The 22,689-nt window shown below is 35.5% G+C and overlaps 1 protein-coding gene across 50 annotated transcripts in view; it reads right to left on the bottom strand.

The window, feature by feature from the left end:
* Positions 1 to 22,164, bottom strand: part of EMB1974 (NHL domain-containing protein) — a 41,735-nt gene extending 19,571 nt beyond the window's left edge. Inside the window, exons 1-12 of one of the 50 annotated variants that reach the window (XM_082920271.1) lie at positions 21,974 to 22,156; positions 16,042 to 16,156; positions 15,498 to 15,650; positions 14,863 to 14,897; positions 14,597 to 14,730; positions 13,672 to 13,792; positions 12,962 to 13,050; positions 11,552 to 11,711; positions 11,296 to 11,434; positions 8,539 to 8,632; positions 7,022 to 7,159; positions 53 to 130 (exon numbers count right to left, since the gene is read on the bottom strand). In XM_082920271.1, coding sequence (XP_082776397.1) covers positions 53 to 130; positions 7,022 to 7,159; positions 8,539 to 8,632; positions 11,296 to 11,434; positions 11,552 to 11,711; positions 12,962 to 13,050; positions 13,672 to 13,792; positions 14,597 to 14,657 — 880 coding nt within the window. In that variant the 5' untranslated portion in view covers positions 14,658 to 14,730; positions 14,863 to 14,897; positions 15,498 to 15,650; positions 16,042 to 16,156; positions 21,974 to 22,156. Of the gene's footprint in view, positions 1 to 52; positions 131 to 7,021; positions 7,160 to 8,538; positions 8,633 to 11,295; positions 11,435 to 11,530; positions 11,712 to 12,961; positions 13,061 to 13,671; positions 13,793 to 14,596; positions 14,731 to 14,862; positions 16,513 to 20,734; positions 20,802 to 21,973 lie in introns of those variants that run through there. The other 49 variants (XM_082920272.1, XM_082920287.1, XM_082920275.1 and 46 more) reach the window with 49 other exon arrangements.
* Positions 22,165 to 22,689: the final 525 nt, after the last annotated feature.

Here is a 22,689-nt window from a genome sequence, read left to right on the forward strand (position 1 = left end):
CCCAATTAGTACACATTAATGTATGTTTGGGAGGGAAAAATTGAATACACACCTAACCTTTGGCATAGTGCACAAAGTGGTTGCCCCGAGACTTGAATCCATAACCCAAGATTATTAGGCCAAGGTTTTACTGTTTTTCCAAAAAATATTTTTTTTAATTATTAAAAAATAATAATAAAAAAACCTTAATAAGACAACCATTCTAACTCAAATTGATAGAAATTCATGCTTTTTAATGGCATAAGATTGCCAATGATTCAACCTCAATTTTGGAATATGTTTTTATTAATTTGATACTCCATGCAGGAGAACTTGGAGCAGCAGATAATAGTAGCATTCATACTGTATGGCTATAAATAAAGCAGCATATGCATTTTTCATATCTCGCCACAGAGAGAGGGCAGCCAGCCTAGCGAGGGAGTAATCCAGCTGATGCAATACTAGCCTTAGTTTTTTAGTTTCCAGCTTAAGGATCTTTATTTTACAAAGGCTTACAAATATCTGAATTTCTTAGTATAATCTTGGTGGATATTTTCTATGAGGATTTCTTTGAAAGCCCATAACATATTAAATTTAAGACAATTTCTATGAGGATTTCTTTGAAAGCCCATAATATATTAAATTTATTTAAGTTAATGGTCACCGCAATTCATTTAAGTTAATTACCCCTCCTCAACTTTTGGGATTATATTTTTGGGAAAATTAGCCTACCATCCCTCTCTAATTTTTAGTAATGGAATAGGTCCACAATATTTTCTTTTGTAGTCTAAGGTCCCTCACCCCCATACCCTTATATCACACGTACACTCTCATTCTCACTTTACTCTCCTCTGTCTCTGCTCTCTTCTCTCTCTCTTCCTCTCTCTCTAGGGTTTTGATTGGCGCAAGAAAGAAGAGGAAGACAATGAGGGCGATGATTGCTCCGATGAAGATTCCGATCACTACCCATAATTGGAGGACAAATATCAAGATCGGCTTCGAGAGCTGGCTGTTCACAACACTGCGTTTATTTAAGGAAATCAAACGCGACCTTCAAGTGCTGGATTTTTTCGGCAGTAAGATCAACAGTGGCCTCTGCATCTTCCAGTCAGAGGTTCAAGTCTAGCGCCGGCAAAGGAATCAGAACAAAGGTGACGAGTGATGATAATTCAGGAGGGAGCTGAGGGTCTGGATTTTTCTTGGGGTTGAAACGTAGAAGACGCGAATACCGGCTTTGGCTAAGACGAGGGAGAGCTCGTAAAATGGCATCATGTGGCCAAATGCAACAAACGGAACAAGGATGCCGTGAGTCTCTGTCTCTATTTTTTCCGGCGAAGAGAGTTTTATTTTTTGACGTTGTGAAAGTTTTGACTAGTAAAAGAGAAACAGAGCAACAATACTAGTAAAAAATCATTAGATATAGGCACAGCATCCGGGAATGGAAAGTTGTGTTGCATAACCTCCATTTAAATATTGGCACAGCAACTGCAAATGATTGTATTCATTTCACTATGTTGCGTGTTCATAACACTCAATTTGTTCATACGAGTTTAGATGCACAAATTTTCCTTTGAGCTATTGAATTCCTCTCTCTTTTATTAGGAAAATTTCTCTGGTTTAAAATTACAAATTCTCTGATTTGGTTAAAATTTCTCAAGTTTGAATCCAGAGAAATTCTTTTATCGCTCAATTTGTCTACATCTTCAAGCTCATGCAAGTGAGTTTTTCTATATACAAACATATATTCCTAATTTTTTGTCCTAACGTTGCACGTGTAGTTGTTATTGATAATAATTCTTTTTTTTTTTTTTTGCTTTTAGATCATTGTAATGGCATTGGTTTCAATACTCTATTGACATGCCACAGGTAACAAAATCTAAAGTATTAAACAATTGATATATTGGTGTTTGTTTGGATGTTAGTAAACTACTTGTCTTAAAGATATGTAAACAAGAACACAATAATAATTGATGAAATATGACCTAGAAGAAATGAAAGAGCAGGGTGCAGTTGAAGATAGGCTAATGCTTCTGAAGGGCATTAGTGGAGCTTTTAGGCCAGGTGTGCTCACAGCCCTAATGGTCATCAGTGGTGCTGGTAAAATTACTCTGATGGATGCTCTGGAAGGTAGGAAAACTAGAGGATATGTTGAAGGTAAAATTACAATTTCCGGCTATCCAAAGAAGCCAGAAACATTAGCTCGGATTTTGGTTACCGTGAACAAAATGACATCCATTCTTTGGGTTGGTTAAAATCATACAAGGATGAACGTTTCTTTTGGGTATGTTGTTTCAATTAGCTTGGAAATGAAAACATATTTGAAGCATTTCGGAAATAGAAGGGAAATGAGAAAATAAATTTTATCTTCTCCTTTCAATCTATCCTTTTCTTCTTTTCTTGTTTGCCATTATACTCGATTTTCTCTGGTTTAAAAATGTGAACAAACACAAAGAAATTTAAAATTTCTTTGGTTTGATTAAAATTTCTCTGGTTTGGTTAAAACAATTTCTCTGGTTTAAAATCATTGTGCTAAAATTTCTCTGATTTGGTTAAAACAATTTTCTCTAACTTAAAATTATGAACAAACACAAAGAAATTTGTGAACAAAGCCATAGAAATTCTCTGTGAACAGAGCCAGAGAAATTTCAATTCTCTGTGAGCAAAGCCAGAGAAATTTCAATTTTCTCTAGTTTGAACCCAGAGATTCTTTGAGAAGTCCATAATTTCTCTGGGAAGTCCAGAGAAATGGGATCGAAATTTCTCTGGATCGATATTCAGGGACCTTAGACATTATAAAAATATTGGATGTCCTTTATGCTATAAAATCTTAATGCTAGGGATCCTAAAAAAAATCCCCTATAGTTTTAGCTTAGGTTTTGAAAATATTTTCAATTTTTTCCTTCTAAAATTATGTGTATACCTTTTAAATTTTTCTTATTCTTCTTTTGACAAACTCAACCCACTATTGATTAGACTATTAAAAAAGATTGGCTCCTTATTTAATTCACAAATAAATTTAATAAATTATTTTCTTTTATTGTTTGTATTTAATTGACATTTTTTTCTTCCATTTCATATTGCTTGAGAGTTCTATAGATTTTCATATTACGATGATTTTTTTATAGTTATAGGTATGATATTGGAGTAGTTTTTGAAATATTGACAATTGTTTTTCTTTGCTTTTCTTTTTTAACCAAACTAAACTGTGTTCCAAACTGATCTGACCCCTCCACCAATGCTTCCAATAATCACTCTCTTTTCCTGCTCTAATAAACCAAGCCAAAGCAAGGCAGAGTAAATTTGAGGCAATCACCTATGACCCACCAAACAAAAAAGATAGAGAAGACAAGACTCTAGAGCATGTAGATCCCATGCTACCTAAGAAGGAAGATATGAATGATGCACCACTGTATGGCATTGCTACATATAGTAAACCAATTAAAAATGTTTATTTCTATTAATATTTTCTTTTTTTATCAGCAACAAAAGAAGAAAAATTAAATATAAAGGAGTACATAATGAGGACTAGGAGTCCTGTCAAAATGACAATCAACAAAACAAGAAGCAGTCAAACTGGAAAACATGAACTTTACATGACAAATAGCTCTCCAATCACTAGAAATCAAAAATCGCAGAATCCCTTTAAATGCTAGCAAAACGTAGGCCCAAATCGCTGAATCCCTTTCGTTGAAATTTATGTAATATTGATTGTTATTGATTGTTGTACATTTTGTATATTACAAGGATGTATTATATAGGAGAAGTTTTGGGAGTAGGTGAAGGTGGTAGTGGTAGGTGTAGGTGGAGTGGGAGTGAAGGTGGTAGTGGAGGTGGTAGGTGGAGTGTGTGATAGTGGAGGTGGTAGGTGGAGATAAATTCTAACAGCCCCCCGCAAACTCAAGGAGGATAGAAACTAACCAACTTGAGTTTGGAGAGAGTTACAAAACAAGAAAATACATAAAAATAAAAGAGGATAAGAGACACTGTATGGTCGTGTCAGACCATTGGTGAAGACACTGGATGGTGGTGTCATAACGTTGTAGAGGACACTGTATGGGGGTGTCATAACCATGAAGAGGACAGTTTATGGGGTCATGTCGGACCGTTGTAGCAGACAATGTTGGGACAGTTGTTGTGACAGTTTACGGAGTCTTGCTGGACCCTTGTAGAAACTAACCGGAATCAATGTCGGGACAGTTTACAGAGTCTTGTCGGACCCATAAAGGAGCTAACCGGAATCAATGTTGGGACAGTTTACAGAGTCTTGTCGGACCCATGAAGGAGCTAACCGGAATCAATGTCGGGACAGTTTACAGAGTCTTGTCGGACCCTTAAAAGGAGCTAACCGGAATCAATGTCGGGACAGTTTACAGAGTCTTGTCGGACCCTTAAAGGAGCTAACCGGAATCAATGTCGGGATAGTTTACAGAGTCTTGTCGGACCGTTGTAAAAGGTTGCACCCTCAAAAGGTGTGCCCAATGTTGTCAAAAGGCGTGCCATCAAAAGGCGTGCCCAATTCATCAAAAGGTGTGCCGAACATGATAGCGAGGCACGTGGGCGTCTTGGCTTGCGTGCCCGTTTGTCGGCTGGTGGCAAGAGGCGCGCGATGCGCGTGGCTGCCTCGGCTATAAGACGGAGGCTGAGACTGAGGCAGAGAAAAGCTGCGAAAAACCTCTGAAAAAAAAAAAAACTTCGTTGTGCTGAGAGAGAGTCTGAAAAACTCTTCGTTGTGCTGAGAGAGAGAGTCTGTAACACTCTGTTGCGAGAGATATTCTGTAACACTCTGTTGCCCAGAAAATGGCTTCATCGTCTTCCCGTGGACTGCGCACCCTCTTTCCCGACCTCAACGAGTCAACGAGAGAGAGAACTGGTGCGGTGGCACTGGAAACTCAACCAAGCGCCCCGGAGTTTGCTCCGTTGAACTTTCCGATGCGGTCGGTGGAGCAAAGAATGGCAGTGCAGTCGGATGTGGAGGCCAATCAGTATACTCTGAAGGCATGTGTGGAAAGCATGACGGCGGTCACAAACTTGTCGAACCGGCTGCAGAGTAGGACAAATGAGGTGCAGCATTTAAACTCCCAGCTGGCTCTGCTCCAACGCATGTATAAGGATGCGCGAGCAGAGATAAGCGTGCTAAGGGCAGAAAACAAGGAGCTGAAGCGGAAGGCCACCGTGATGTTCCGATTTGGAGGTCCTCCATATGCTGCAGTGGAGGAGTATGGGGGAGTGATCATGCCCAGTGGAGTGGGAAACACGGAGGCAACACCGGCAAGGGCCGCCCAGGACGGAGGCAAGAAGAAAAGGCCGGCGGAATAGGCGAAGAAGTGAGGTCGGTTGGTGGCCGGCTGCAGAAAAGAAAACAAATTGTTTTGTTTGTTGTGGTTGTTGTTTGTTTGTTTGTTTGTTTGTTTTTTTTTTTTTTTTTTTTTTTTTGGATGTAAAATGGTGATCGGGGTGAGCCCCTGATATGAAAAAAATATGAGTGTTGGGCAAATTTGTAAATTGTTTGTTTTTTTTTTTTTTTTTTTTTTTTTTGGAAAGAATAATAATAAGAAAAATGTAGTAATGGGGAAGAGGCAATTCCCGTCGGTGTGTTTTTTGTTTTTTTTTTTTTTTTTAATAAAAAAATAATAATAATAATAAGAAGAATAATATGGCGCATTGAACAGCATGATGGCTTTGGTGGGTGGAGTCTGTGGGTGCTGTAGTTAATATAGTATAATAAGCATATATTAAAAATAAAAGAAAGTGGCTGCAGAGAGAGAGAGATAAAATGCCCATGTGCATAGGTCTGCCATGTAGTAAAGGCTGGTTCCTCTCAAATTTGATCTTCTTCCAAGGGCCATCACGTAGAAATGTGAACTGGTCAGAAGAATAACCAGCATTGACAGGCAGTTGTTGGGATGGATTAGAATCAATTGTGATCTGTTCTGAACGCCAGAATGGCAAACCCAGGGATTGGTGTAACTGCTTAATGAATGATGCTTCCAAAGCATCAAGATATGAATTGTGCTTCTCATCCGTCCATGCCGTGCACGGTGCCACATTTGTATTCCGGTGAATGAAATCCTTGGAATGATCGACGGTTACAGAGGAAGACTCCAAGTTGGTCCGAGTCAACTCACTCCGGCGACCGTCCGGAGCGGCGAGATCTGGCGGCGGCTCCGGCTGGAGATTCTCTGCCATGGCGTGTTCGGACAATGCAATAACAACCTCTAAATTTAGAGGAACAAGCCCTTGATTCAGCAGAGAGAAACCCTCGCCTGGTTCTTCTTTCCTCTCGGTGTGAACAAGTTTTAGAGAGAGAGAGAGAGAGAGGCGGTCCATGAGGAGAGGGAAAGAAAGCTGCGGGCTACTCACTGGTAAATGTGGCAGCGGTATGTGTAGAGGTCCGGCGAAATAGATTGAGGTCCGGCGGGCGACCAAGGCGAGGTTGCCACCCGCCGGTGAAGCAAAAAATAGTAAGTGCTTAACCTTGCTCTGATACCACGTTGAAATTTATGTAATATTGATTGTTATTGATTGTTGTACATTTTGTATATTACAAGGATGTATTATATAGGAGAAGTTTTGGGAGTAGGTGAAGGTGGTAGTGGTAGGTGTAGGTGGAGTGGGAGTGAAGGTGGTAGTGGAGGTGGTAGGTGGAGTGTGTGATAGTGGAGGTGGTAGGTGGAGATAAATTCTAACACCTTTAATCACTAGAAATGTTTGTTTCTATTAATCAGATCCACCACCAGGCCTTTGATCCCCTACCACCATCCAAGCAATGAATACACCATATTTGTTGGAACCAAAGGTGACATATCAGACAGCTGATTATATTATGATACATGACAGTTTGTTTATTTTACTCTGGATTGTTACTAAAACGTGGAACCCATGGAATTCCTCATCCCCTAATTAACTCAAATAATGCAACCCCAACATTACACGAAAATGAACAAAAGGTGTATGGTGACAACCTCGAGGAACTCAAGATTACTATGATGACATTAAAAAAATAGATGAAATATAGGCAAACCATGCCATATCAAACCTATACCTGGGAAGAAAAGTAGTAAGTTGCGCAAGGAAGCACAAACAGGTGGTTCCTTAATGCCTTCAATTTGCTTCACCCAACTGCTTTTCATGTTGCTGACTATACTACTAGTCTCACTGTGGTGCACTAACTCCTTGACAGCTGCAAATATGACATCATACAAAAGTAATAATTATTCAGATAACCAATATAAGAGTAAATGCCTGAATATTTTACAAGACAAACCAACATGTTTGTTTTTTTTTTTTTTAGGAGAGAGATTATGAAGACCAATTCCAGCACCCAAGGTAAGTACTTCAGTCTGGGGATTCAATTCTTACCTGGAAAGATGGTACAGCTGCGCCTAGGTTTCATGGCCATTCAAATGTGTTAACAATCTATAGTGTATTTTAAGCTTCATTTTGAATGTGGAACAATTCACAGGTTTGTAGGAATTAGTCTAATTTCAGCTTTCATTTTTATAATTTTGGCTTCAATAACATCAATGGATAGAGATATAAATTTGAATTAGTAATAGGTACTGTGTTCTATTGGGTGCCGTTCCTTCACTATTGTTGATGGTTTCAAACGACTCCTCAGGGGCTATGCATGAAAGTAAGAATCATTACAAAGTCAAAAAAGCATTTAGGGCTCGTTTGGCAACATCACATTTTAACCTAAAAGTCAAAAAGTCATTAAAAAGGCCAAAAATCCAACAAATTATATAAAAAAAAGTCACAGATTCCCTTTTCTCTCTACTTTTTGCACATCTTTTCGTAAAAAAATCAAAAAGTCATCACAAACATACTAATTTTTTTAACCTCATATTTTAACCAAAAAACCAAAAAGTTACTAAAATAGCCTCTTCCAAACGAGGCCTTAGTTTTCAAAGATGATGAAATTCGATTTAAGAATATGCAGTTGTACACTTTTCTAAAGAGGGTGTCCTTATTTTTGTCACAAAAGGAAAGGTCAAACCCAAGTGCACAAGGCTCCTACTTAGAGCAAGATTTGGGAGAGGTTTTAGGTAGGCAGCCTTACCCTCACTTGTTTGCAGAAGGGCTGGCTCCCGTGACTCAAACCCACACCACAACATCGTGAAAGATGAACAGTTGCCATCGTTCTAGCAAAAGGCATAGTATAAATAGGAACAGAAAATAAATGTCCAAAATCTATGATGATCCAACAAAGGGTTATTCATATAACTAGGAACAAAAAAAAAAATGAGGACCAATCATTATTCTTTTTGGGTAGAGGCTTTAAAATCAGCTGTTGTTTATCAAATCCTAGGGCAATCAGCACATACTGCATCATTTTTACTGATGAATTTATCTCTCCATACCTTGTTAATTCTCCAATCTAATTCTCGTTCAATTCTCTTAGTTGGTAACAAAGAACAAAAAAAACAAAAAAAAGGCACCCTTTTATGTTAATGTAGAAAGCGCAAATAGTTCAACTATTCAGCAAGAACACCATTCATGGTTGTATTGTTGCAAAGAGAACTTCATAGACATAAAAAAGAAAAAGAAAAAGAAAAATACCGTTGTCAATCATTCCAAGATCCACATCCCTCTCATAGTAAAGGAAAGAACTCTTAAAACCTTTACATAAAATGAAACATGTCCCATCTGTCATCTAAATACATCAAAACAAAATTGATCAAAATACTACTAACTGAGTAAACTACCAACATTGTTTTAATTCAGAAAAGTTCAGGAACGCTCTAGATATATAGCAATCAAGCAAACAGAAATAAAGAATACAAGCAACTCAAGAGCTCACTTAACAAAATTGACATTAATTCTTAGTTACAATATTCATAGTTCAATATACCAGACATATACCAAAAACTAACAAATATAAAGGGAAATGAATATGTCACGCACCAAAATATGGTGCCACACACTTCTCTCACATGCACGTAAAAAGATGTGAGAGAGAAGTTTATGGCATTGACAGCATCCAAATATAAATATATATATATATATATATATATGCATATGTTCATGTATTCATATAGTGATAAGTCCAACAAATATCTTTGAACAATTGTAATGTGTTATGCTCTAAATTTGAAAACATAGGTCATCCAAATCTGCCATCTTACTGGGACCAATAACGGATTGCCACATAGGTCCATAATACTTCATAGTAAGAGCCACAATTCTGCAAGCCCATGCCCACGACAGAACATTCACCTCAGTGAGTCAGAAGCTGGTAGTGTCCTAAAGGCAAATAGCTAGACAAAATAGACACACATACAACAGATGGGTGCTTGTCATGAAGGCAATGCCTACTCTAAGGGATAATCACTGTTCAAAGGGCAGATACTTGGGATGAAGTGGATGCTTGCCGCCCCAAGGGCACAAAATCAAGTGGCACACCTTCTAAAGGTCACCACACCCGAAGGAACCTCAAAGTTGACAAGCATCCTAACTTTAGTAGCAGAAAACTCCTACTTGGGTGACGTTTCTTACTCAGAAACACAATTCCGCGCTCCCAAGTAAGCAACTTGTAAGAACTCGCTCCCAACTGAGATAGAACCTCTCAAACATAGAAACCTCAAATAAACAAAAGAAAAGCAACTCAAACTTATTCTAGTAATTTCTATTTACATAATATTTATTGATACTTAATAAAGACAACTTGTAGTTGACATTAATCTCCAATAATAATTCATATATTAATACATATATTACAACTAAGCAAAAAAAATTTAATTGCTACTTTATATTATATATTTAACATGTAAAATATATACACACTCCAATAGGAGCTTACTTCTAACTTTAGAAACTTCTATATGCAACTAAGACCCTAACACCTAACCCAACACTTGCATGGACACAAAGCCAAATAACCTTATGCTAATCAATAATTAGTAAAAGCGCCACTGGCAATGCATCACCTATTTGTAAAAATATTAAGGGTTAATTACACTAAGACCCCCTCAACTTTTAGTGAATATCACTTTAGCCCCTTCATCTATGAATTTGTACATGTCGACCCCCTCAACTATGAAAACCGTACAAATACTCCCCTTTTGAAGGTGGTCTGGAGGGTGCTTACAGGCGGTGAAAGTGATACATTTTTATAGTTAAGGGGGTCAAAATGTACCGTTTCATAGATGAGGGGCTAATAGTTGAGAGGGTATTAGTGTAAATAACCCAAATATTAAAATAAATTATCTTTGTTTACAATTTGATAGCTAAATTTACCCTTAATTATCCTAATCTATATAACAAAACAAGGGTGCTTTTGAATAGGGGATAGGACATTTGTCTATGTGTCAAAATGTGGATCATCGGATTGATTATCCTAATACATATACAAAGCATAACAATATTTGATAGCCAAATATTAAAATCACAATGTCATATCTCAAAAAAATGTCTCAAGCATCAAAAGAAAGATTAACATATTGTTCTACAAATTGTTGATACTTGATGCTAATACATAAGGGGGGCTAAAATGGGTATGTGGTCAAAACTCAGCCTATTAACCTTGAGGTAGTAGTTGTAGGTTCAAACCTAAGGGCAGCCACTTTTATGCCAATTATGCCAAAGGTTTTGTACAATGAGAACTAAATTGGCATGGTCTCAAGCAGTAAAGTTTCAGTTTTCTGCTTTTATTGTCATTTTTTGGGAATTGGAAACAAAAACTTTTTTGGTATACTATTTTTCTTTTCCAAAAAATGAAACTGGTTCCAAATTTTTCAAAATTTTCGGTAAAATAAGTGTTTCTACTTGTTTGCGAAACAAGTTCTCACTCTCTTCTCCCTCCCCCACCACCTCCAGCCACTACCCACAACTGTCACCACCAGCAGCCAGCCACTGTAGACTCTCCGGTGAGCTCAAGGACACCGCTTGCCACTACCTCCAACAACACACCAAACATATTTCTTCATTTTTGTTTTCAAAACTTTTTGTGTACACCAAACAAAACAAAAACCAAAAAACAATAAACTAATAATGTCATCAAACTGCACCTTGTACTAATGCAAAGAGGTGGATGTAACCAATTCAAAGCATGAGGGGACCATTACTGCTCAGATGTAAATAGTTTGACCAGCATAATAAATAAAGAATAAACATACTGAATTGTCATTTTCAGGACTCCATGTTTCATGCATTAATACATTGTTACTTATTTATGAATAGAAGATAAGAACTAAAGGTTTCCATATCAATTACAAATACTTCAGGTAACATCAACACAACATAATGGAGTACTGCATGATGTGAATTCATTCATAATTATCTAATTTCAAGTACGTAAGCCAACCACATATATCTCACCTCTTTAAAATTCTTGTTAGACAATAAAATAGGAAATGTAATATAGTCTTTCATGATTATTTGAATGAGGCAAGTACGAACAGCATCAGATAAAATCAAACTGCTGGACTGAAAACCCATAACATGTAGTGTAGGATACCTACAACGGAAGAAAGAAATGAAAAACAGAGTCACACAATTATCCACCTCTTTATAAGATATTAAAATCATCCAGATCTAAAAAGTTAATAGCAACCTGCATACAGCATTCCTCTACCTCTGCTGTAATGATTTTACTTTCTCAGACATAACAACACGACTGCTTCCAGGTATTAAAGGCTCCTCAAGGAATGCACCAACAAGAACTAAGAAGACTCCATTTCTCCTACAAAAATGCTTGCTATCCTCAACTTTATTCAACCAACAATGATAAGGGCCTGTTCATTCATTTCAAACTTTTACATGGGCAGGGGTGGAAGGCACACAACTAATCACAATTTTATCTCAATGCATATCACCATCACATTCCATGCTGTGGAAACAAAAAAAGCTCCATTCCCTTTCAGTGAATAAATCAAGAAACAAACAAACAACACATCCATAGTGACTTTGATCAAAAAAGTATGCAGATGTTACAAAGTTCTCACATAAACCATCATTAACGTGAAGACTATCAATTATGCCATTGATCTAATGCTCCAACTACCCATTCAAGTGTAGAAAAATTCAGTTATTTGGGGCAACAGATAATAAATAGTATGTTGAACAGTTGATGAGTGCAAGGTTGACTCCTAATATCAACTTATAGAACTCCAGGGATCAGTGCAGCAACTTGAATAAAAATAAGACATGAGGGAACTCTGAGGTCAGAAAATTCCATCTTCCTTTTTGTGCAAGACTGTTTGAGGCTGGGAAGGGGTCAATTCCTAGAAAAAAAGTAACGTGGAAAATGTCAGTGCCCTTCAGGCATCAAGATTGCTTTCCTTCCAGGATGGAGGTGGATCAACTTGTACACGCCTGCTTGAATTTAATCTTTCACAAACATAAAAGTCATCTACACATAAATTATTCTGGAAAAGGATCTTACACAAATAAATTCCCTTGAGTTAAAACAATGTTTGTACAGCAAGAATAGAAATATAATTATATATCCCTTCATATCATCGTTTGGGTGTGTACAAGAAATGGAAAGTCATTCACGGTCATCTTTCCAAGGAAGCATGAGATTGCCACACAAAGTAAGACTCTCGTTCCCAAACCCCCATAGTTTACATCCCAGGATTACTTAAATATAAAAAAGAAAGGTGGACCCACAATATTTATTATATTATCATTTTTCAACATAGGATTCCTGACTAATCCAAAAGCTACACTGGCATTAACACAAGAATCTTATTACTAATAATGGGAACTCTGGTAATGGGATTCTCGTTCCTAATCTTTGATTCCTTCCATCCAAAGATGACCCAAGGATCTTATGAAAGTAATAGTCCACAATGTTAATTCTTCCAACAGATAAATATATGAACATACATTTTCAATGCAACAAGAGGACTTGACCCCTGAACTTAAAGGTTAAAAGGCCAACCAAATACCAATTGGTTACCAGGCTGGTGCCACATGCACGCCTGTTGTTTAACTGGATAGTAGACAAAACTGACTATACCAAAGAAATGAATCAATTTACCTTCAAGATCATTAAAAGTAGATTCAATGAAGGACAAGAAATCAACTTCAGGAAGAGACTCAGGTGATGTTACTGAAACAGTTGACAACCTGAAAGAGACTGTCTTGGTTAAGTTAGAACTGCTATAAAGTTCTGAAACATATATGCTGTGTTTGGTTGGCGGATTTACTTAGAGAAATGGAAAAGGAAAGGGAAATGCAATCCCACTTTTTGTTTGGCTATAATAGGAGAAAAGAAAGTGAGAGAGACATGAATTAAAAAATGAGAGTGTGAGAAAGAGGATTTCTTTTCTTTCTCCATTTCCCAACTAAACCAAACATAGTTTGGAATTCGAATCCTTTCATTTTTTCTCCTTTTCTTTCTGTTTCCCTTTCCTTTTTCCATTTCCCTCATCAAATCCTCTAACCAAACACAGCCATAGGGGCCACAAATTCAAACTAGTAATATGTGCACATTCAAATCTCGAGAGCTGAAACCAAAAAACACATTCCCACTTGCTAATATGAATGAAATTCGTCATGTATATTCAGTCAACAGTAGTTATAGTCCAACGATGGAGAATATTGCACACCACAACTATGACTAGCAGTCTAGCCATTGAGTGTTGCACCATTTTATGCAAAGCATGAAAAATACAAATGCAGAAGAAAACATTGGATTTAGAATCAAAATCAAAACTTTAAATACAGTAAAGAATCGAGATTTATTACCTTTGAACACAACCACCTTTGTCGGCAAAATTTCTCATGAAGTTTGGCAATACAAGAGTCAAAGGATTTGATTGCCAAGCAATTAAGCCGATATCTTGTCTACATTGTAGATATCGATTACCTGAAGAAAAAAAATAAAAATAAACTACTTGCTAATTGTTCAAACTATTGCCACACTCTTTCATCATTTCATTATTTTAAATATTTGCTTTTGAAAACATTGAAAATAAAAATCACATGAATCAGTAAATGGGGGTGTTTGGCGGAGATAATTTTAAGCTAAAAGTTTATAATCAAAAAGTAGAAGCTAAAAATACCTCTAATCAAAAAAAGGAGTTGTTTGGGATAATCTAAATAAGTGCAGTTTTTGACTTTTTACAAAAAGGTGTGCAAAAAAGTAGAAAGTTATAGATAAGTTATTTCTGCCTAATAAGCTGTAAACAGAAACTACACCACACAATCTAATACAAACTCTCATATTAAAATAAGCTATAAGCTGCATCCATAATCTCCACCAAACACCCCCAATGAAATTGAACAACAGACACAAAAGAATATATATATATATATATATACATTATCCAGATAAAAATGAAACGTTAAAACCGCTATTCTTTGTAATTCCATAAACTTGCCAATAAAGAGCATGAAAAAATAGACAAATAAAATAATATATATATCCAAGAAAACTATGACCTCCCTCCAGTAAGCTATCCTATTTTTTTGATTCAATTTAGTCAAGTTCCATTTCCTCTGTTTGGTTTTAAAACAACTTCGGGTTACAGCAGAAACCAAATGGAGATTTAGAGGTTTTGGAAATGGAAGTAAATTGAACATGAATATCAGACTTGAGTCATCTAAAAGAAGAAAAACATTCGAATGAGTGAGTGGAACTCTAGTCTAGTATAGTGTGGCAATTTTTTACCTGAGTAAATGTGGGGCAAAATTCTTGAAATTTCTCTCAGTCGTCGAAACCAGAGAGCCATTTTCTAGGGGTGAGCATGGACCGGATTAGTCCGGATTGGGAGAAAACCAGGACCAATCCGTTATCTACGGTTCCTGAAAAATTAAAACCAATCCAATCCGTTTAAATTGTGGAACCAATCCGAACCAATCCGTTGAAACACGGATCGGATCGGTTTAGGACCACGGATTTAAATAATTAAATAACAAAAAAAATATAGACATTACATTTCCATTCCAATAGCAACATAGCTGCTGAAAACCTGTAAACAATATAATTAAGCAACATCCATTCCAATAGCAGCCTGTAAACAATATAAATAAACAACATCCATTCCAATAGCATTTCCATTCCAATAGCAACATAGCTGCTGAAAATCTGTAAACAATATTATATAAGTAAACATGACTTGAAATGAGATTGAAGGTACAACTACAAATTGAAGTTTGGAAGAACTCCATGAGTTGTCCACTAAAATTTCAAATACAGTATTTGTACATCTATATTTTCTCTCATTCTTTTCTCTTTTCCACTCTTCTGGAGATGTGTTTCTTTTCCATATATTTCTCATAGTTAGAACACAAATCAGCTTGAAATTTTTTGGCTGATTCTCAAAAACTGCAACACTACATTTCCATGAACAAAAATAAATCTGTCACGAACTAATTGGTCCAAAATTATGAATCTCATATTCAAAAACTGTATTGATCCCACCAAAATTTAAACATTCAAAAATTTTAAACCAATCAAAAAATATATTTTATTAACACACTTTGTAGATGTGTCTTTCATCTTTACCTAAAACCTCCATCAAACCAAACAGTGGCATAGGTGAGTCTCAATCAAAGAGTGCTAGCCTTACCATCACCACCAATGAACCACCAATCAAGGCAGATGTAGGGTAAGGTCACCCAAACACTGCCTCTACATGTACCCCATATCTTAATGAAGAAGTTCAGAAGTGTTCTTGTAGAGGCTCTCCCCTGGAACCCAAGCCCAATCTTAATGCCTCAACCTGCTTGAGATTGATTACAAACAAAAATAATAGCAGCAACCAACATAACAAGAGCATATAACTTTTTCCTTTCTTCCAATGTCGAGAAAATATGGAAAAAATGGAAAAACAAGAGCATATAACAAGAGCATATAACAACCCCTGTTCTATAATCTTTTTCCCCTCATTAATAAAAGATGGAAAAACCGAGAAAATATCTACATGAAATACAATCAGACTGATCAAACAAACAACACAAAACAGAGTTGAAATCAGAAAAAAAATAAAAATAAAAACAGAAAATAATCTGAGATGGATGATCTGGGAACAAAGGAACAAAAATAGTCACCGATCCGAGAGAGAAAGAGATGAGAGATGAGAACACCGAGAGAGAGAGAGAGAGCTAGCTCACCGACAGAGAAAGACGAGCAGCAGCACACCGATCTGATCTGAGATGGATGAGAGTGTGAGAGAACTCAGTCTGCGATGGGAAAGAGAAGAGAGAGAGACACCATCGATGTAGAGACCTGAGATGAGAGTGAGAGGCGTGAATGAGTGAGGCTGCAGCTTTTATATCAGATAAGAAATTATATGGTGTGGGAAGGTATATAGTATAAAAATATAGATTATTTTTAGATGGTCCGGATCGGTTCCAGTCTGGAACCGTGGGGTTTAATCCGGAACCAATTCGTGGCCTACGGATTTTGAAATTTTCAATCCGGAACCGAATCACGGATTAAAAAAACCAATTCAAATCTATCGAATTGGATTGAACCGGATCAAATTACGAATTTTACGGATTCCTTGCTCAGCCCTACCATTTTCTTCTCCGATTGAAATATGCCTCTTTTTTTTTTCTTTTTCTTTTTCTTTTTTTGTTTTGGCTCCGAGTTTTGTAGCGTATTTTTCTACTCAGGTGTTGTGTTAGAGTCGGCGGAATGAATTGGCGGCTAGGCCTAGGGCTTAAAATGATTTTGCGGGTGGAATCCCATCGAATCCATTAATTTGGTCAATTTTATTTTTTATTTTTTTACTTGTTTTTAATTTAAATTATTTATTTATTTTCATTAAGCATAATTTTAAAAATATATATATATATATTTTAGTCATTAAATTTAAATATCCATTAAATATATAAAATATTATTTATCATTGAATTTAATGTTTAAAATATTTTTTTTAATCAATTTTACTTATTGAAAACAGATAAATAATTTATATTAAAAATAAACCAAAAGATTTTAAATTAATAAATTTAGAAACTCAATATTTATTTTGTTATGATAGTCAAAGTTGACTTTTTTTTATAATTTTCCCTTAAATTTATTAAGTAAAAAAGTTAATTAAATTTATTTGATAATTATAATTTTAAATTTTAAATAATTCTTAAAATGTAGTCAAAAAAAAAATCAAAATTTAAGTAGAAAACATTTTACTATGACCTATTTGATAACGTTTATATTTTCTGTTTATATTTACAAAAATTTTAAAAAATATAAACAAAAACTCGCTTGGTTTCTATTTTGGTTTTCAAAAAGTTATAAACAGTTTACAAAATTCACTAAATTTTGTAAACCCAAAAAAGTAAGTTTCATTTTTAAATTTTTTTTTTTCATTTCTTCTTCTTTCTTCCACGCTTTCCGACTACCACCCATTACTCTCCCGTCTCGATCTACCCCGTCCAGCCTCAATTTTATTTATTAAATATACTTTTATATATATAATATTTATATAATTTAATTTTTTTAATGTAATCAAATTTAAATATTAAAATATTATACTTAATATTCATTTTCACTTATTTATTTATCATATTATATCTTTTAACTCTCGTTAATTATAAATTATTATCTATAATATACTATATTACCTTTAATTTTTATTAATTTTTTATTTTAAAAACTACAAAATTAATGAGAGCTGTTTTTATTTTTAACTTATCCTCACCCCTGATATGATATGGGGTGGGGGCGAAGGATGACAAATCCGCTCTAAATCTGTCTCATTGCCATTCACGCTCATTGCTATCGGATACTATCACCAACAATGACCTTATTCGTTAACCACCTTTGGCCACCACATCCCTCAACCACTAACCATCTTTTATTGCCTCCAACTATCTCTTACTAGTAATAACCATCTTTGGCCTCCATTTTTTATTGAAAACCACTTTTAAATGCCACTTTAGGCGGTTGACCGACTATCATTTCTAACCATTGACAATCATTTTCAATCAACACTTCTCGTAGCTAACAGCCACCTCTAACCATTGTCAATTGTCTCTTACTAGTGGCAACCATTTTCAGCTATTATCTCCCGTTGCCATTAACCACTTCAGACCACCATCTCCTATCATCGACAATCACCTCCCGTAACCCCTTCATTTTCACTTGTTTTCAAAACAATTTTTTTAAATATTTATGTACCAAACATGTTTTTTACTAAAAATATAAACATGCTTAATATTATTTTTAAATAAAAACAATAAACTGTAAATTTTGTCGAACAGTACTTTAATGTTAATCAAATTTATTATTATTTATGCATAAGTATTGTCCTCCACAAACCTCACCAACTCCGTCATCACCACCACCATTGCTACACCTCCACCCCTACCTCTTATCATTATCACCATCACCACCACCATTCCTATCACCGCTACCCAACATTATTACTATTATCATGTAAACACCTATCCACAACTAGGGTTGCAAATGAACCGAGCGGAGCCGAACTTTGTTGAGCTCAAGCTTGGCTCAATAAGGAACTAGGCTCGAACTCAGCTCGATAATTTTTTTTTAATATTATTTAATATATAAATAATGTATTTATACTATTATTTATATATTTATATATTATTTAATATATACATAATATATTTATTATATAATTTAAATAAAGATAAACGAGCCGAGTTTGTGCGAGCTCAAGTTTGGCTCATTTACTACATGAATCAAACTGAGCCAAGTCCTTAACAAACCGAGCCGAGCCGAGCTTGTTCATGAATAGCTCGATTTATTTGAAACCCTAACCACAACCACTATCACCATATTGACTGTTAATGTCATTGTTACCACATGCACTATCATCATTTTATTACCACTACTACTATCACACCACTACCAAAATAGTTATTGTCACTACCACCATCTTTATCACTACCGTGCAGTGGCGGAGGGAGTGAAGGCCCGGGGGGGGTCACGTGCCTCCCTTGGATTTTGGGATTTTTTTTTTTATAAAAATTTTGCAAACATAAAAAAAATATTTTAAATAAAAAAATTAAAAAGTATTATTAAAGTGAAATGTCAATGACATTTTAAAAATTACGATAACAATAATGGTTATTTTAATTGAAAATGAAGAGACTACTATAAACTACATCCCGTCTCGATCTATCCCGTCCAGCCTCAATTTTATTTATTAAATATACTTTTATATATATAATATTTATATAATTTAATTTTTTTAATGTAATCAAATTTAAATATTAAAATATTATACTTAATATTCATTTTCACTTATTTATTTATCATATTATATCTTTTAACTCTCGTTAATTATAAATTATTATCTATAATATACTATATTACCTTTAATTTTTATTAATTTTTTATTTTAAAAACTACAAAATTAATGAGAGCTGTTTTTATTTTTAACTTATCCTCACCCCTGATATGATATGGGGTGGGGGCGAAGGATGACAAATTCGCTCTAAATCTGTCTCATTGCCATTCACGCTCATTGCTATCGGATACTATCACCAACAATGACCTTATCCGTTAACCACCTTTGGCCACCACATCCCTCAACCACTAACCATCTTTTATTGCCTCCAACTATCTCTTACTAGTAATAACCATCTTTGGCCTCCATTTTTTATTGAAAACCACTTTTAAATGCCACTTTAGGCGGTTGACCATCTATCATTTCTAACCATTGCCAATCATTTTCAATCAACACTTCTCGTAGCTAACAGCCACCTCTAACCATTGTCAATTGTCTCTTACTAGTGGCAACCATTTTCAGCTATTATCTCCCGTTGCCATTAACCACTTCAGACCACCATCTCCTATCATCGACAATCACCTCCCGTAACCCCTTCATTTTCACTTGTTTTCAAAACAATTTTTTTAAATATTTATGTACCAAACATGTTTTTTACTAAAAATATAAACATGCTTAATATTATTTTTAAATAAAAACAATAAACTGTAAATTTTGTCGAACAGTACTTTAATGTTAATCAAATTTATTATTATTTATGCATAAGTATTGTCTTCACAAACCTCACCAACTCCGTCATCACCACCACCATTGCTACACCTCCACCCCTACCTCTTATCATTATCACCATCACCACCACCATTCCTATCACCGCTACCCAACATTATTACTATTATCATGTAAACACCTATCCACAACTAGGGTTGCAAATGAACCGAGCGGAGCCAAACTTTGTTGAGCTCAAGCTCGGCTCAATAAGGAACTAGGCTCGAACTCAGCTCGATAATTTTTTTTAATATTATTTAATATATAAATAATGTATTTATACTATTATTTATATATTTATATATTATTTAATATATACATAATATATTTATTATATAATTTAAATAAAGATAAACGAGCCGAGTTTATGCGAGCTCGAGTTTGGCTCATTTACTACATGAATCAAGCTGAGCCAAGTCCTTAACAAGCCAAGTCGAGCCGAGCCGAGCCGAGCCGAGCTTGTTCATGAATAGCTCGATTTATTTGAAACCCTATCCACAACCACTATCACCATATTGACTGTTAATGTCATTGTTACCACATGTAGGGGTGTGCGCGGTGCGGGTCGGTGCGGTTTAGGAGAAAAATAGAAACCGTATGGCGGGTGGCGGATTGATAAAAATGTCATTAGAATTTGCCATTTTTTTATCAAAAACCGGCGGTTCGGTTGGCAAATAATAATGTATTTGCCTTGGCGGTTCGGGCGGTTTGGCGGTTTATAAACAATATAATTCAAATTATAAAACTTGAATCAAAGAATAAAAAGATCTAATTTATAAATTAACTGAAATAGTCAAAATTAAAATAATCAAAAGTTAAAAATAAAGATGCATAACCTAATATACAGATGCATAACCTGCAATTGTTCCGGTGAAATACCCTCTGGTGGTGATGTTCATGGGCCTAAAGTAAATAAATAAAAATAAACAAAATAACACACTATATAAAATAAAAATATATATGCAATGAGAAGTAGGACTGAGAAGTGATGTTCATGGGCCTAAAGTAAATTCATAGAGTTTAACTGGGTATGTTTCCAGTAAATTCATGGACTTAAAGACTAATCACAGTTAGCATCAGCATGTTTCCAATAAATTTGCTCATTAAAGATTCTCAACTCTCCTACTGAATTTGTGAGTTCATGGGCCTAAAGTAAATTCATAGAGTTTAACTGGGTTGAAAACAGTGATGTTCTCCTTTCTTTTGCGCAGTCCACCACATCAATTCGTATAAAGCTATAAGACCAACAATGTTATTCAAGTTGAAACAGCAAACAATTCTAATGGCAACATCAAGAACATTTATCATTTCTCTCCCATGAAGGCACTATTTTATAATGTACATAGCAGCCCTACAAATTTGAGCAAACATTCAAATATCCAATTTGACATTCATTTGTGAAGGTACTCCATGTAGGTTATCATGTCAACAGGTCTTCCTCCACAAAACAGATGTTGTCTGTGGAAAATATTGACCTGAGGCCTTTAATTACATATTTGTAGCTACTTTACCAACTATACAATTCCACTGCTATGATTGCAGGAAAGAGTTTGGGTGCACATGAATTACAAAAACACAAAAAATAACTCAAATTGCTCAAGGGGCTTTGCAGTTTTCCTATTTGTAAATTAGGTAAACTAATAAAGATATCAGAGATCTAAACACAAATGATGACTTGTATAGCTTTGATCTCACAAGGTTGAATTTCACAAATTGAAAATTAAATGGAGATATTGAAGTTTGCATATTTCTCCATGGATTCACCTATATAGTCACACCTAAGGAAAAGCTGTAGAATGTTAGATTTTGAGATCAACAGCCAAACTTGAAATATAACAAAATAAACAAAATAACACACTATATAAAATAAAAATAAAATAACAGAGACAACATAACATTAGATTATAGAGTAGAGCAATATTATTGCATGAATCAACAACACTATAGATATATATATATATATATAGAGTAGAGCAGTACCAGCACTGCAGTATATATGTATACACAAAGAACAAAGAGAGAGTGAAAGAAAAGAGACAGAGAGAGCATCGAGAGAGAGAGAGTAGCGAGAGTACCGACGAGGAGGAGGAGAAACCAGCGGGAGACGATCGGCAAGGGAAGGAGAAACAGCGGCGAGACGATCGGCAAGGCAAGGGAAGGAGACGAGCAGCGGCGCTGGGTGTATGTGATGAACGAGATGAAATCGAAATGTGTCGCTGTGTGTGGGTATTAGATTTAATGGAGGACTGATTGTGTGTGAGAGGGTGTATAACAGCTGGGAAATTTTTTTTAAAACCTATGCGGTCGGGTCGGGTTGACAGGCGGTTTGAAAATTTTAACCCGTCACCTGCGCCGATCCACCACTGCAGGTCCTCCAACCCGCCCAACCCGCGCCGCCAGAACTGAAATTTTGCGCAGTTCAGAACGGTTCGGAGCGATTCGGTACGGTTTTGACGATTTTGCCGGTATTATGCACAGCCCTAACCACATGCACTATCATCATTTTAATACCACTACTACTATCACACCACCACCAGAATGGTTATTGTCACTACCACCACCTTTATCACTACCGTGCAGTGGCGGAGGGAGTGAAGGCCCGGGGGGTCACGTGCCTCCCTTAGATTTTGGGATTTTTTTTTATAAAAATTTTGCAAACATAAAAAAATATTTTAAATAAAAAAATTAAAAAAGTATTATTAAAGTGAAATGTCAATGACATTTTAAAAATTACGAGAACAATAATGGTTGTTTTAATTGAAAATGAAGAGACTACTATAAACTACATTGT

The sequence above is a fragment of the Camellia sinensis genome, chromosome 3 (genome assembly GCF_055761805.1).
Source record: "Camellia sinensis isolate YWXY chromosome 3, ASM5576180v1, whole genome shotgun sequence".
Lineage (NCBI taxonomy): Eukaryota > Viridiplantae > Streptophyta > Magnoliopsida > Ericales > Theaceae > Camellia > Camellia sinensis.